This window comes from Neoarius graeffei, chromosome 14, assembly GCF_027579695.1.
Source record: "Neoarius graeffei isolate fNeoGra1 chromosome 14, fNeoGra1.pri, whole genome shotgun sequence".
Classification (NCBI taxonomy): Eukaryota; Metazoa; Chordata; class Actinopteri; order Siluriformes; family Ariidae; genus Neoarius; species Neoarius graeffei.
In genome coordinates, this window is record NC_083582.1 from 26,194,770 (window position 1) to 26,209,665 (window position 14,896).

Here is a 14,896-nt window from a genome sequence, read left to right on the forward strand (position 1 = left end):
TTTCCTCCATTATTTGAACAACATTTTTCCAAAACAGTTGTATTTTTTGCACAGGACCAAAAGATATGTGAGTGACCAGCATCCATATGTCCACAATCCCTCCAACATTTCTGTTCTAATTGTGGTTGTTTACCTTTTATATGTAGAGTAATAATGAAGCGTATAAGATTCTTCCAGCCAAATTCCTGCCATCCTTTAGAATTGGTTGAAGAATGTTGTGTGCGACACATGGAATGCCAGTCACTCTCAGACACTGTGATGTTGAATTCTTGTTCCCACTTTAACATATAATGAATTAATTCCATTACATTTTTGGAAACCTCTATAAAAAGTTTAGATACAATCTTTGGAGGAGTTTGTTTATAAGCATCTGTTAGAATTATGATCATCTCATTAACATCTGCTGATGGGTACTTATTGACTTCTTTGTTGTAAAAGTGTCGTAGCTGTAGATGGCGGTAGAAAACTTTGTTTTCTAAGTCAAATTCTTTTTTGAAGCTTTTGAAGGTTTTCCCTTCAGTTAGTGTGCAAACAGCTGTTATTCCCCTTTCTCTCCACTTCATAAAAGTGTCATCTGACTGTGCAGGACCAAACTTGGGTGTTTGAGAAGGCCATATTAGTAGTTTGTTGTCACCTTCCATATTGTTTTTCTTGACAATCTCAAACCATGTTTACAAAGTGTCTCCTATAATAGTATTGTTTTCCTCATGGTCTATATGTTCTTTTCCCCCTAGCTTAGCAGGGGGTTGCAATCTACTTACATTCAATTCAATATGTTTCCACTTTGCTTGGTATGTTGGGGAACACCAGTAGACAATCTCTCTCAATTGAGATGCGTAATAATATTGTTTTAGGTTTGGCAGGGCTAGGCCTCCTTGTTCTGTATCTAGCTGAAGAGTTTTGAATTTTACCCTTGGCTTTGCACCTGCCCAGATGAGTCTGGATATCAGCTTGTCCCATGATGCAAACTGGGGTTCTGGGATTTTAACAGGAAGTGAGAGAAAGACATACAGTAGTCTGGGTAATATATTCATCTTTAATCACCTCTATCCTTGAACTGAAATCCAATATTAATGTTGACCATTGTGTTATATCTTTCTGAATTCTATTGTTTAAAGTACCATAATTAGTCTCATACAAATCGTTTAAGTTCTGTGTGATTATTACACCTAAATAATTTATACATTTTGTGTCCCACTTTAGTTTATATTTACTCCTGATTTTGCTATTTGGTGTGTAATTTGAACAGAGTACCTGTGTTTTTGTGATGTTCAATTTGTACCCTGACATCTGTCCAAAACTTTCCAAAGTAGTCAAAAGTTTAGGGAATGTTAAGTTTCGGTTTTTTAAGTAAGTGATGACATCATCTGCAAATAGTCCCATCTTATGTTCCTCTGTTGACATAGTAATCCCTTCCAGTTCATGATTTTGTCTAATATCTTGGGCTAACAGTTCAATGAATAATATAAAGAGGGAGGGACTAAGGCAACAGCCCTGTCGTGTGCCTCTGTAAAGTTTGAAACTGCCTGTCAGAGAGCCATTTATCCTAAACCTGGCAGTTGGGTAGCTATAAAAGCTTTTATGCAACTGATGAATTGGTTATTAAAGCCGAATCTTTCCAGTACTTTATAGAGGAAAGGCCAGCTGACTCTATCGAATGCCTTCTCGGCGTCGAGGCTGATCAAGGCTGCACTCAGATGTTGTTTTTTAACTTGTTCTATAATGTGTAGTGTACATCTAATATTGTCCTGTGTTTGTCGGTCTTTAATGAGTCCAGTTTGATCTTCATTTATTAGGTCTGGAAGAAGATTTTCCAGTCTTTTAGAAATTATGGAAGTAAATAATTTATAGTCTACATTCAATATGGAGATTGGCCGATAAGATTCGCATAACTTTTTTTTTTTGCCTTCTTTTGGTATCACTGATATCACTGCTTCTTTCCATGACAGGGGTATTCTAGCATATTTTAGAGTCCAATTCAGAGATTCCAGCAAAGTGGGTGCAAAGTCCTCTCTAAAAACCTTATACCACTCATTTGGGAATCCATCACTCCCTGGACACTTACTGTTTTTCAAAATTACTGATAGTGCTATCTAGTTCCTTTTTTGTGATTGGGGCGGACAATGATTTGTTTTGTACTTCTATGTAGGGAAGATCCAGTGATGACAAATATTTATCAAATGATTCCTCGTTTATTAGGTCTGGCTGTGAGTATAATGTCCTATAATATTCCTTGAAGCAGTTCTCTATTCCCTGAGGTTCGAGTACTACTACATTACTTAAATGGGTCTATAATCTTAAATATAGTAGTTTTTAATTTGTCGAGTTCTAAGGCGTCTTGCTAATGCCTTTGTTGCTTTTGGGCCTGATTCGTAATAAGTCTGTTTTAGAAATCTCAATTTCTTTTCCAAGTCATCAGCCACCATTGCATCCATTTGTTTTCTAACTTCTTTTAACTGGTCTGTTAATCTTATATCTTTGTCGGTTTGTTTTTGTTTCTCTAATTTTCTCAATTCCTTCTCCAATTTCTCATCTCATCTCATTATCTCTAGCCGCTTTATCCTGTTCTACAGGGTCGCAGGCGAGCTGGAGCCTATCCCAGCTGACTACGGGCGAAAGGCGGGGTACACCCTGGACAAGTCGCCAGGTCATCACAGGGCTGACACATAGACACAGACAACCATTCACACTCACATTCACACCTACGGTCAATTTAGAGTCACCAGTTAACCTAACCTGCATGTCTTTGGACTGTGGGGGAAACCGGAGCACCCGGAGGAAACCCACGCGGACACGGGGAGAACATGCAAACTCCACACAGAAAGGCCCTCGCCGGCCACGGGGCTCGAACCCAGGACCTTCTTGCTGTGAGGCGACAGCGCTAACCACTACACCACCGTGCCGCCCCCTTCTCTAATTTATCACATCTTATTCTCCTCATCTTATTAATGTAAGCTGTCCTTGAGATCAGATTCCCTCTCATAATTGCTTTAACTGTATCCCAAATTATTGTTGGTTCTATTTCACTATTCTTGTTATCTTCAATACAATCCTTAATTTCTCTTTTTATTTCATTCACGGTTGTTTGGTTATTCAGGATTCCGATATTCATTCTCCATAAATGTTTTTACGTCCGTCATTTAAGTGTAAAGCTAAATAGATTGCATTATGATCCAATAGATCTGCTGTTCCTATAGAGCATTCTTTCACCTTATGTCCGTCTGAGATATTCATCAGAAAATAATCTATTCTCGAGTGTATCCGATGAGTAGCCGAATAATGTGTGAAGTCCTTCTCAAGAGGATGGAGATTCCTCCAGACATCAAGCATACCAGTCTCTGATTAAGATATTGAGATTTTTTGACATATGCGATTTATGTTGTTTTTTGCTAGTCGTGTCTGAGTAATTCAAAGTTGTGTTCCAGTCTCCAGCACAGACTAATATCCCTTCACTTAAAGCAATAATTGTGTCAAAGAGCAGAGTGAGAAGTTTTCTATCACTTTCTGGAGGAACATATATATACAGGCAAATGTGACCAGGACATTATCAAGTCTTCCTTTAACTATGATGTACCTCCCCTCTTTACCTCCTTCTTCCTTAATTAGCTCAAAATTCAGAGAGTTAGACACTAGAATAGGCACTCCGCTTTTTCTACTATTTTTACAAGAGCTGTAAAAAGAATTAAGTATCCAAACCTTTTCAACTTATTGTGTTCGTCATTCGACATGTGTGTTTCCTGAAGCATTACAACCTGTGATTTATCTTTTTTTTTTTTTTAGCTTTGCGAATACTCTGCTTCTCTTAATTGGATTTCTTAGGCCATTTACATTCAAAGATACGATCTTTAAGTTATGTGACCTGCCATACATATCACATGAAATATTGGTCTCCCCCAAGAGAAGAAAAAAAAAGACAGTAACAGTCCGCTACAAAAGAGAGCATAAGAAAACGTAGACCTCCAGGTAAGGAGGAGGTCTATCTCACTCTGAGTGACCCTGTTGGAAGGTCGAGGGTAAAGCCTCTTATCAGAAGAGGGCCCAATATTAGAGATGGTTGTCAAGTCTGGCAAAAGAACTATCACCATCCTATGAGTCCAACATATGTCCTAACTGAAACCATTCTTCCCATATATAAGATGATTAAACAATGTGGCCAAAGGGTCATTCAAATGAAATATTCAAACATTATAAAGTTACCACAAACTTATTTGTCAGAGCGTAGCAGAGAAGCCTTAGGTGTTTTCCTCTGTGTTATCTCTCTGGAACTCCTGCAGTTTCTTCTTCACTCTCTGTGCGGCGGATGCGGCGTCCCCCTGACAGTCTTCTCTCCACTCCCATCCAAGCAGATCAGCCAAGCGTGTGTCCAGGGCGGGCTCTCGCTCCCTCACTTGTGGCGGCTCTGCTTCATATCCCCGTCTCTGTAGCTCTCACCATGCCACCTCTGCGCTGTTATAAGTTCGGACCCCGGTGTCCCAGTAGATCCTCATGCTGGTGTAAGGCGTTTGAAAACGGATTCCTTTCCCCTTTAGTGCTTTCTTCACTGTGTTATACTCGTTATATTTTTTAACGATCTCAGCCGTGTAGTCATGATCGAAGTAAATTGCCCTGCTGCCATGCAGTATTTTGCCCCTTTTCCAGGCCTCCCTTAACACCAATTCCTTGGTAGTGAACTCCTGGAAGTTGACAATTATCGGCCTGGGTGGGTCTTCGGGTCGGGTTTCTGCGCCAGGGAACGGTGCGCTCGCTGAATTTTCAAATCTAAATCCTGCATCTCATGTTTGAGGAGAGTTGTGATGAATGATAATACGAAGCTTTCCTCCTCGCCCTCTAGCACGCCGAATACGCAGATGTTATTACGTCTGGATTGGGACTCCAGGTCTGTTAATTTAGCTTGGATAATCTTTTGCTGTTTGACACAGGTTGAAAGCACCTCATTTACCTCCGCTGCCCAGTGGGTGCAAAGTGCTCATGAGCACAACATTTTCCCCCTTTTTGGGGCAGTAAGACACCAGGGCTGTGGTGTCTGTGAAGGCAAACATGGAAGACTGAGGGGCCCTGTTCTTGGTTACCAGCAGCTCAGCAGGGAGTTCAGCCCTGTTCTTTCAGACCGTTCCGAACATCGTGAGCTTCCTCTTTAGAAGCTCCTGACCCAAGTTGTAGTTTGTGAAAAAATGGTCACTGGTTATGTTGTGCCCCCTGAGACCATGTGCCATATCAAGCACGACCCTCGTACCCTGATTCTTTTCTGGGGCTCCTCCAACCAGCTTTCCGGTGTAAACCTGCATGTTCAATGCATAGCTGGTGTTTGCATCACATACTGCTCAAATTTTTATGCTGTATTTAGCTGGTTTGGAAGGCATATATTGCCTAAATGGGCAGCGACCTCTGAATACCACTAGCCTTTCATCCACTGAGACATTAGGGCCTGGGTTATACAGTAGTGGAAGTTGCTCTACCCACTTGTTTTGCAAATATGTGAAACGAACCATTTTCATTTTATATGCTGATTTCACTTATTAAGCCAAGCAGCAGTAGTTTCATACTGAAAAAAAATACTTTTAACTATTTTTTTTTTAAAGATTTTTTAACTTTAAAATGGGTCAATTTGACCCACAACACAACAGGAGGGTTTTAAACATTACACTCATTTTCTCATGCATTTGTTGACAAACTGGAGATCCTTGGCCCATCTTTGCTCCTCAAAGACTAGGCCTTTCCTGGATACCGATTTTGTACCAAATCATGATTACAATCACCTGTTTCACATCATTATTTAATTGTTTTACCTCATTACTAGCCCTAAATTGCCCCATCCCAACTTTTTTTTTTGGAATGTGTTGCAGGTCTGAAATGCAGGAATGGAAGTCTATTAACAAATGAAATCTATTGGGCTCATACTGTCTGCAATGAACTACAAGTCAAATTATATTTAGAAATCACTGCTTTCTTTTTTTATTTGCATTTTGCATACCATCCCAACTTTTTCTGATTTGGGGTTGTAAGATTGACAGATAGCTTGTGGGGTTTCCACTTACCTTGAAAAACAGTGGTCTAAATGTGACCTCAGAAAGCTTCATTACCATCACAAGAAGACAGTCTATGACATAACCCTCAGTTTCAGCTGTCTTTTCTAGATCTCCCTGTCCAAACACAAGGTGTAAGAGTCACCATAGTCCCATATCAGATCCTAACTACACTTAAACCACACTCACAACCCACTGTACGTGCGACTATGGGCGGTCTATGGTAAAAAATTTGGCAAAACCCCGTGCTTGAGACTTGCGCGACACTTGCGTGTGCTCAGCGCCGTAGAAGGTCGCAGACTGGCTGTAGAGACTTTTGGTCCTGCACATGCAAATTCTACAGGTCTTGCGAAAAAATCAAGAATGCATACACTACATACAGGACCCGTACTCTTTTTGTATGCCTGAACCAAGTCAGCAGCACGGCTAGTAGGGGCTTTCTGCGATGACAGTAAGACGCACGAGTGACGCTCGGTCATTGTACGAGTGACGTGCCTCAGAAGTACTACACAAGCATTCCACACTTGCTATTTGTGCGGCCCCCAAGACAGAAGTACATGTCACTTTCTACCCCTATGTGTGGCATGCATGCAGGACATGCGACCCGTACGCGACCCGAGGGGCAAGACTCTGGGTGTATATATATCGGGGGAGGAACCAAGGAACCGATCATGTAGCATTGTAGAAGGGAAGAAGATGGCTGTCGCCACACCGACTGAGGGAGTTGGACCTTTATAGGCAGATGATAAAAGCTGAGGAGCAGCACGAAGCGATGTTGGCTTTGCTAATACAGGAACACTGATGTCAGAACGCAAGGGGGCAGAGGCCATAGCCTCTGTCCCGTCTTTTCCCAATCACTTCCTCTCTCTTATCCTCTGCCGAATGCAACCGAATGCAATGTACTTTGCCCGTACTCCTCCCCCAAACTTTCCCCCAGGTTCACCGCAACCCTGCGGCACGGCTGCGAGTTACCAAACCCTGCGACCCGTGCGTGTCCAAAACACTTACAGCGGGTTGTGAGTGTGGCATTACTGTACAATTCACATTAGCTTCTGCACCAGAACTACTAACATTTTTTAATCATTAATGATGGATTTAAATTTATGCTCAGAAAGAATTTTACCTGACAGTGTTTGGTACGGAAGTCTAGAGCTGACAGAAAGAAGGTGGTGAGCTCTGACTGGTGGGAATTGAGTTGATCCTTTTCCATATGGCCAATATGCTCTTTCAGGATGTTCATCAGAGGACGAAGATAGCTCTGTACCAGCGAAAAGGACATATGTGATTTTGTACTGCAATAGGTCATCACATTTTTAAACACAAACTTCAAAGATACAGTTTAGAAATCTAATGGATATTAGTTTCCAGATTAATAAAACATGAAACAAAAGCTATTTACTTATCACTAAAAGTCAGATAATATGATGAAACTTTTCGTTAGGTTATAAAATCAAATCAATATAAAAAAAATTAAAAAAAAAAAAAAAAACCACACAAACCTGCTGAGAGTCCACCATGCTGTTATAGCATCTTGCCAGGGTGGGCAACAGAACCCTGGGTGGCACCTCTGTTGCGAGCGTGGAACTCAGGGAGGAGAGTCTAACAGCCAGCTGAGGGCAGGTGGAGAGACGTTCAGCAACCCGTGTCAGGCGCGCCACCTGCTCCACAAAGGCAGACAGCAGTAGATAATTTAAAATAACGATAGTCTGTATGCAATGCTGCATATTATGTGAAATAGCCACCAGAATATAATAATGGAAGAATTAATCTATTATTTGTAGATTAAGTGCTCCTGCAGGGAGTTCAATCCATACATCAGTGAAGTGTATCTAGGGAAGTTTGTATACAAGTGCGTATATTTCATACCTGTGATATAGTGTCCTCAAGGTAAGGGCTGATGAAATGAGGGAGAGTTTCTGCTGTTCTCTGTAGGGCTGTAACTGCACTTAACAGATACACCTCTGTAGAGAAAAGATCCTTGCGCTCCTTCAGAGCCTGTATAACTGCCGGCATTAACCTGACCAGTGCATGCGCGTGCACACACACACACACACACAAAATAATGATCAGTGAGTTTAGACAAAAGGAGAAAAGATAAATAGAAGTCACTAAAGTTTAATAAAAAAAAAATTGCAAGTAAAATGAAGACTAAATACAGGGTAAGTTTTGTAGACTTTAATGACCTGCCCTTTAATAAACCCACCCTGCCTCAGGAGGGAAGAGATTCAGTTTTTAAAATTAGAATTGCACTATAAAAACCGAAGCGTTTCAGGGCAATACAAATTAAAGCCCTGAAAACACCAGCCATTTTATAAGGAACATCTGTGTACCTGGTCATTCCTAGGATTTTCACACAACAGAATGGTGCAAAACACAAAAAAACATCCAGTGAGTGACCGTTCGGCAGCCTTGTTGATGAGAGGTCAGAGGAGACTGGCCAAATTGGTTTGAGCTGCCAAGAAGGCCATGGTAACTCAAATAACCACTCTTTACAATTTTGGTAAGCAGAAAACTTGTCGAACCGTGTGTGTGTGTGTGTGTAAGTAAAATATAATAAAAATAATGGAGGCATTCCAATCATTTGCAAGCTAACACTGCCCAGCCCTAACCAGAATCTCAAAGTTAGATTTCTAATGTCTTGGCAATGCATGCCATGAAGAACTGAATCTGAGTATTAGTATGGCATTCCTAATAAAGTGGCCAGTGAGTATGTCTTCTCTCACTTCTAACACTTCATTAATCAACATTTAGAAAATATAATATAGTTATACACACAGTGCTGGATATTAATCGAAAATGTTCAATACAGATACCAAAATGATATAGATGCCATTGTTTCAAACAATAAACAATGGTCAGAAACCCCACCTACAAAATGAAATCAAAATGTTTTATCCCATCCTGAAGCACTGCTTGGAGCTTCCTTCACCTGAGAATCACTCGGCGCTGGCACTGTTACACTACGTACTACATGGACACACTGAAGATGCCTGTGGATTGGTCTCACTTGGACAGTCTAAAGTTTGCACTAACTGAAAACAGTCTCTGCTCAAATCGCATTCATTATTCAGTGGATGACTTCAGCTGGATGCTAAAAACTCTAAAACCAACTCTGATGTTCATACTTAAGATTATTTCAATACAATCTATAGACCCCTTCGCAGTAAACGTCATTCATACGCAAGCGGAAATTGCACACGCAGCCTGGACCCAAAAAAGACTCAGAAATGCCTAGTTGTGTTGTCGGGTGTCAGAATCGTAGCAGTGATGGGGTTAAAATGTACAGAATTCCAGCAGGATCTCACCCATTCCAAAAAAAAAAAAATCGCAGACGTCTATGGCTACAAGCCATCAAACGTGTAGACTGGGATGAAAGCACTATCAAAAATGCGCGGGTTGGCAGTGCCCACTTCATCACAGGTAAGATCAGGCTATTTATTAAATCTTTTTTATTCTTTCTAGTCTTCGTTTATTGATGTAGCAAAATACTTTGGTAACGTTTGTCTGATTAGCTGGGTCATAGTTACACAATGTAATGAATATTGTTAGCATGTTAACTTAGCTTTGCATGCAATTTTGTTTGTAGGAGAGGTCTCGCTTGACTCAAGCAGTCCAGATTTTGTGCCATCATTATTTGTGTATGCCGAAAATCACAATTTTAAAGCAAGGATGGAAAGGTAAAATTGTGTGCCCTCGCGCTAAATGCCAACTTGCGTTGACTGCTCTAACCTAGCTCCCGCCCCGTTCAGTTTCATTTCTGGTCTCTGCCTCTCGCTTTTTAAGCAGCTCTGATTTCTCTTAGCCGCACTCTTTACACTATCATTCCTTTCATGCCATTACCTCCTGCAAATTGCTGTTTAGTGTTGGTATTTGCTGTTGTAGCTAAAGCCACATTGCCATCACATCACTGGCATAATTTGATTAAAACAAAATGAATTTGAATGTCCCATTGTTAATCAAGTTGTACATGCCCACACATAATCATATGCGTCTAAAGACTTGTAGGCACGAAGTTTTTCGTGGGTGTACACTGAAGTCTTGTCAATAAGGTACGAGTATATATCTGGCCATTGTATACCAGGGAACTTACTAACATCGTCCGTCCACTCTTTAATTAAATACGGATCCGGTAGGCGATGTCCACTTGTTAGAGTTAACTTATTTATGTAGCATTCTCGATCTTATAACGACAATTGTTTAGCATAATCTGACAGCTCATAATGCCGGGCTATGGGCAGCGCCATTGTTTCTGGGTCCAGGCTGCGCGTGCATCCTGGCAACGGTCGGTTTGTTTACAAACATGCGACGGGGTCTATACTGTCTGACTTTATACTACACAGCTGTGGATGACTCAATCTCATTATCCAGTGCCACCCAGATGATGATGGGTTCTAGTTCCTCTCGAGGTTTCTCCTGGGATCTCTGCAACTGTTGCATTAGTAGAGATCTAAATCCATATTTGTATTTCTGTAAAGCTGCTTTGTGACAATGTCCATTGTTAAAAGTGCTACATAAATACTTTTTTAAATTGAATTAAACTGCAAACGGCATAATTCATAGGACTCAATTAGGAAAAAAAGCATATAGCTAATAAATGCTAGTTTGTGTGTTAGCTGCTGAATCTAAATGGTGTTCACACACTGAACGAAATGTTAACTTGCTTTCTGATATTCTCACACAGAAAACAGTCCCCAGATTAGAGAATCTCTGGCAGCAACAGAGCAGTGCTACTCTTCACATGTTTGAAAGCTTTATCTTGACGGAGATTAAATCATGTGTTTAATCAAATGCTTCATTGACACATTACCTGACATTGCAGCTACTAGGTTAAGGCATTTATTGCATGGGGCACTGCTGTTATCTACTTATATGAAGTACAACCAGTTTTACGAAGTGCATGGAGAAGCCAGTCAGATTCAGAAATTGTTTGCTCATTATACCTTCTTCTTTTCAAAAGTTCATTTAAGTAATCTGTTTTAATGTTATTTTTGTCCAAAGTACTGAAAATAGGTACTGAATTTTTCATTTGGTCCCTTTGGGGTACAGCAACAGCCCTAATTACAAGAGACTGTTGATTGATGAATTGACTGATAGATAGATAATTAACAAAAAAAAAACAAAAAACAAGTTGTTCTATAGGAGTAACAAGGTCTAAGCCATGGCCTAAAGGTTAGAGAAGCAGCTTTAGGACCTCAAGGTCACTGGTTTGATTCCCTGGACCAGCAGGAATGGCTGAAGTGCCCTTGAGCAAGGCACTCAAACCCTAACTGCTCCCCAGGCTGCTCTGGGTATGCTGTATGTCGCTCTGGATAAGAGCGTCTGCTAAACGCCTGTAATGTAAAATGGTCATAAAGTTAAACGTTAGCATTTATCGATGAAGCACTGGCACAGTGTATTCTTTGTTATCTCTTTGGTAGAGGAGAATTATTTCGACATTGTGTTTATTAGCGTGTAGAAGTGCATTATGCTCAATAGAACAAAGTTATACTTGTTTTGAGAGGTTATTTGGATGCAGCACATAAAAACTTTTGATTCTTTTGTACCATCAACACAAAACTTAACCCAGTTAGAGTTTGAGAACTGACTCAATTGCTCTCTGAAGTACCAAAGAACTATACTAAAGAACAATAATGAAAAGTGGCCAAGCATTAAAAATGTATCATGCAGATTGAGATTTAAGGGAAAAATGCAAAAGCTCCAGTCTGGATTGTTTGCTGGATCTATCCTTTTATTGCTCTCACTGTACCTGTGTACTTGGGTGATGGCAAGGGCCTTCAGTGTGCTAGTGACTTCGGCCACACAGAGCAAAGCACTGCTCATAACATTTTTCTCTTCCCTGGGGTTTGCCACTAACTCTATGGTCCTACTCAGTACAGGTAAGAACGCCTTCTGGTGGTGGCTGCCAAAACTGCGGCACAGCAGCTTCAGGCTGTAGAGGGCTGTCTGCCTGTTAATGGCTTGCTCTTCTTCCTTTTGTCCTCCAGTCTGGCCACAACCCCGACCCGCAATGCTCAAAAGGTCATCAATAAGTTCCAACAGCACAGCCACCTTGAACAGAGAAAGGCCCAAACAACTGCTATAACTATTTCTAAAAACAACTACAGTCAACTGTTCATCCTGGAGAAAATACACATGAAACATCACATATTGCGAATTTAATTGTCCACAAAATGCATTCATTTAAGCAGTTTAATAAATATGGATTTAAAAAAAAAAAAGAAAAAAAAAATGCAACTCTGACCAGGATGAGGCAGTTACTGAATATGAATTTACAGCCTTAAAGACTAAGAAGTTAATGTAGGTGTGCACCTGCTGCTCCTCCCACCGTGTCCTCTGCTGCAATCTGTTGTTCAGCAGCTCCATTGCCTTCCTCCTTACTGATGGCAACTGATTACCCATCAGGCCTCGCACCACCATGAAGAAAGTGTCAGTAGGGAGAAGGGCATTCACCTTCAGAGAACACAAGGATCTTGAAACCACAAACACACACCCCCCTTGAATATTCCCAGCCCAACACATGCTTGTAGACCTGTCAATCCCAGTATTCCTGGGATGCGGGGGCATAAAATAAATAAATAAATAAATAAATAAATAAATCAATCAATCAATCAATCAATCAATCAATCATCTGTAGCCGCTTATCTATTTTCAATATAGTCCTTTAACAAATCACTTCCATAAGGTATAAAACGCACTGCACATGCACTGCAATTTTCACAATTATACATTTCATGTTACTGCTCATTTCATTTAGGAAGTCAATTAGGATATCTACTTAGTCATGCCCATCACGAGGAAGGAGGATTATTTAAAAATATTTAAAAGCAAAGCCTCAAGACATCAGCTAGAAGTGTTGCAAAGCTTGGTTAAAGTTGGCTTAAACACAACAACGTGAACATATTGGAGTGGGCATCACAAAGTCTTAACCTGAATCTCATAGCAAATTTATGGCCCTTTTCCACTACCCTTTTTCAGCTCACTTCAGCTCGCTTCAGCTCACTTCAGCCCGACACGGCTCACATTTCGACTACCAAAAAACAGCACGACTCAGCTCGCTTCAGCCCTGCTTAGCCCCTAAAACTCGCACGGTTTTGGAGTAGGGCTGAAGCGAGCCAAAGCGAGCAGAGTGAGGCTAGGGGCGTGAGCAGACACTCCCCTGTGCACTGATTGGTGAGGAGGAGTGTCCTCACATGCCCACACACGCCCCGCGAGCACGCTGGGATCTGTAAACACCGTAAACCCGGAAGGAGAAGAATTACGAATTACGAGAATTTCTGAAGCCTTATGCGCCTCGCCTCATCTATACGCTCTTGCCAGTATCTGTTGGCGTTGTCGGTGACAACAAGCCACAGAACCAAGACCAGCAACACTAACGACTCCATGTCCTCCATGTTTATTGTTTACTATTCGGGTCGTGAGACTACCGCTTAAAAGCTCACTGATGTCACTGTTTGCGCTGCTTAACGACATCACGTGACGTCCACCCACTTTCGCTAACTCCACCCAATGTGTCCACCCACTTCCAGCCAGCACGGTTCAGCGCGGTTGTAGTCGAAATGCAACTCCAACAGCCCCACTCAGCTCGACTCAGCACGGCACGGCTCAGCCCGACTCGGCTCAGCCCGACTCAGCCGCGTTTGTAGTGGAAAAGCGGCATTAGTGAATGAATTGTGTACACAAGCAAAGAGACCCATAAAACTGACTGAGGTACGTTTATATTCCATCAGGAGGAATGGGCAAAACTTCCAGCAAAATATTGCTGGAATACTTCTGGCAGGCTACCCCAAGAGTTTGACTCAAGTTAAGCAATTAAAAGGCAAATGGCACCAAATACTAACAAATGCATTTAAACATACAGATAAACTTGTACAAAAAAGGTCAGCAGGTGTGTGCTTGGGTCATAACATAATCCACTTTATGTTTATTTTTAAAATGTTTATGCTTAAAACATTTCTGGAGGTTTCTGTGATGATCTGACCATACCTTATCTAAGACATCATAGGACTTGGTAAGCAGTGCTCTCCAAAACTTGGCTGTGGGTTTGTCAGAGTTCTCCTCGACACACAGAGCCACACTGTGGATGTAGCGCAGGTTCTCCTCCAACAGGCTAGAAAGCCATCATGATAATATGATTATAGCAGAATTGTTTTATCACACTGAAAATCATTTCTGACAGACACTAACCTTTGCTGAAGCTCCTGCAGAGATCTTTCAGTTAAATCCTCACAATCAGCCACCTAAATTAGCACATTTAGTAAAATTAATTGAATATAAAGTTGTAGTTAGTTTTAAACAACTTTAAAGTGCATATCACGGGTAAACTCAGGAGCAAGATCAATGTAATTCTCCTATTTTATATTAAACTTTGGTCAAATATCTGTCACATTTTGCGCAATTTTTTTTTTACCTTGTGCAATACCAGAAAAATTCAGTTGAAATCAAGCCATTTGAGGCGAATTCGTCTGCCTCTGAAAAAACTTGGCATGTGGATTTCCCGGCAAACATTGATTTTCCTGACGTCATGTGCGGGACGCCTCCTTCTGAATCCTACGTATGTCAGCGCTGGTTTGTTTATGAGAAAACGACCTGGTGGTTTTCTGCAAATTTCTTCAACGTTATCATGTAATTATTAAAATGGTTAACAGATGTATCGTAGGAGGGTGTAGCAACACCAATCTTGATGGGATTAGTACTCATCGTTTTCCAAAAGACCGGACAACGAGAGAGAAATGGGAGCACTTCGTGCGAGACTCCCGGAAGCCAAGGACCAAAGCAGAGCCGAGAAAAAGACCAAGAAAAATCGGCGATTCACAAGTTTACTGTTGCCAGGGTAAGAAATAAGAGAGATTATACTCTAAATTAGGTGTTCCTGT

The 14,896-nt window shown here is 41.1% G+C and overlaps 1 protein-coding gene across 1 annotated transcript in view; it reads right to left on the reverse strand.

The window, feature by feature from the left end:
- heatr1 (HEAT repeat containing 1) overlaps nucleotides 1-14,896 on the reverse strand; it is a 78,743-nt gene that overhangs the window by 9,494 nt on the left and 54,353 nt on the right. Inside the window, exons 33-40 of the mRNA XM_060939483.1 lie at nucleotides 14,208-14,260; nucleotides 14,007-14,130; nucleotides 12,333-12,473; nucleotides 11,770-12,071; nucleotides 7,890-8,040; nucleotides 7,523-7,681; nucleotides 7,147-7,281; nucleotides 6,036-6,140 (exon numbers count right to left, since the gene is read on the reverse strand). Coding sequence (XP_060795466.1) covers nucleotides 6,036-6,140; nucleotides 7,147-7,281; nucleotides 7,523-7,681; nucleotides 7,890-8,040; nucleotides 11,770-12,071; nucleotides 12,333-12,473; nucleotides 14,007-14,130; nucleotides 14,208-14,260 — 1,170 coding nt within the window. The remainder of the gene's footprint in view (nucleotides 1-6,035; nucleotides 6,141-7,146; nucleotides 7,282-7,522; nucleotides 7,682-7,889; nucleotides 8,041-11,769; nucleotides 12,072-12,332; nucleotides 12,474-14,006; nucleotides 14,131-14,207; nucleotides 14,261-14,896) is intronic.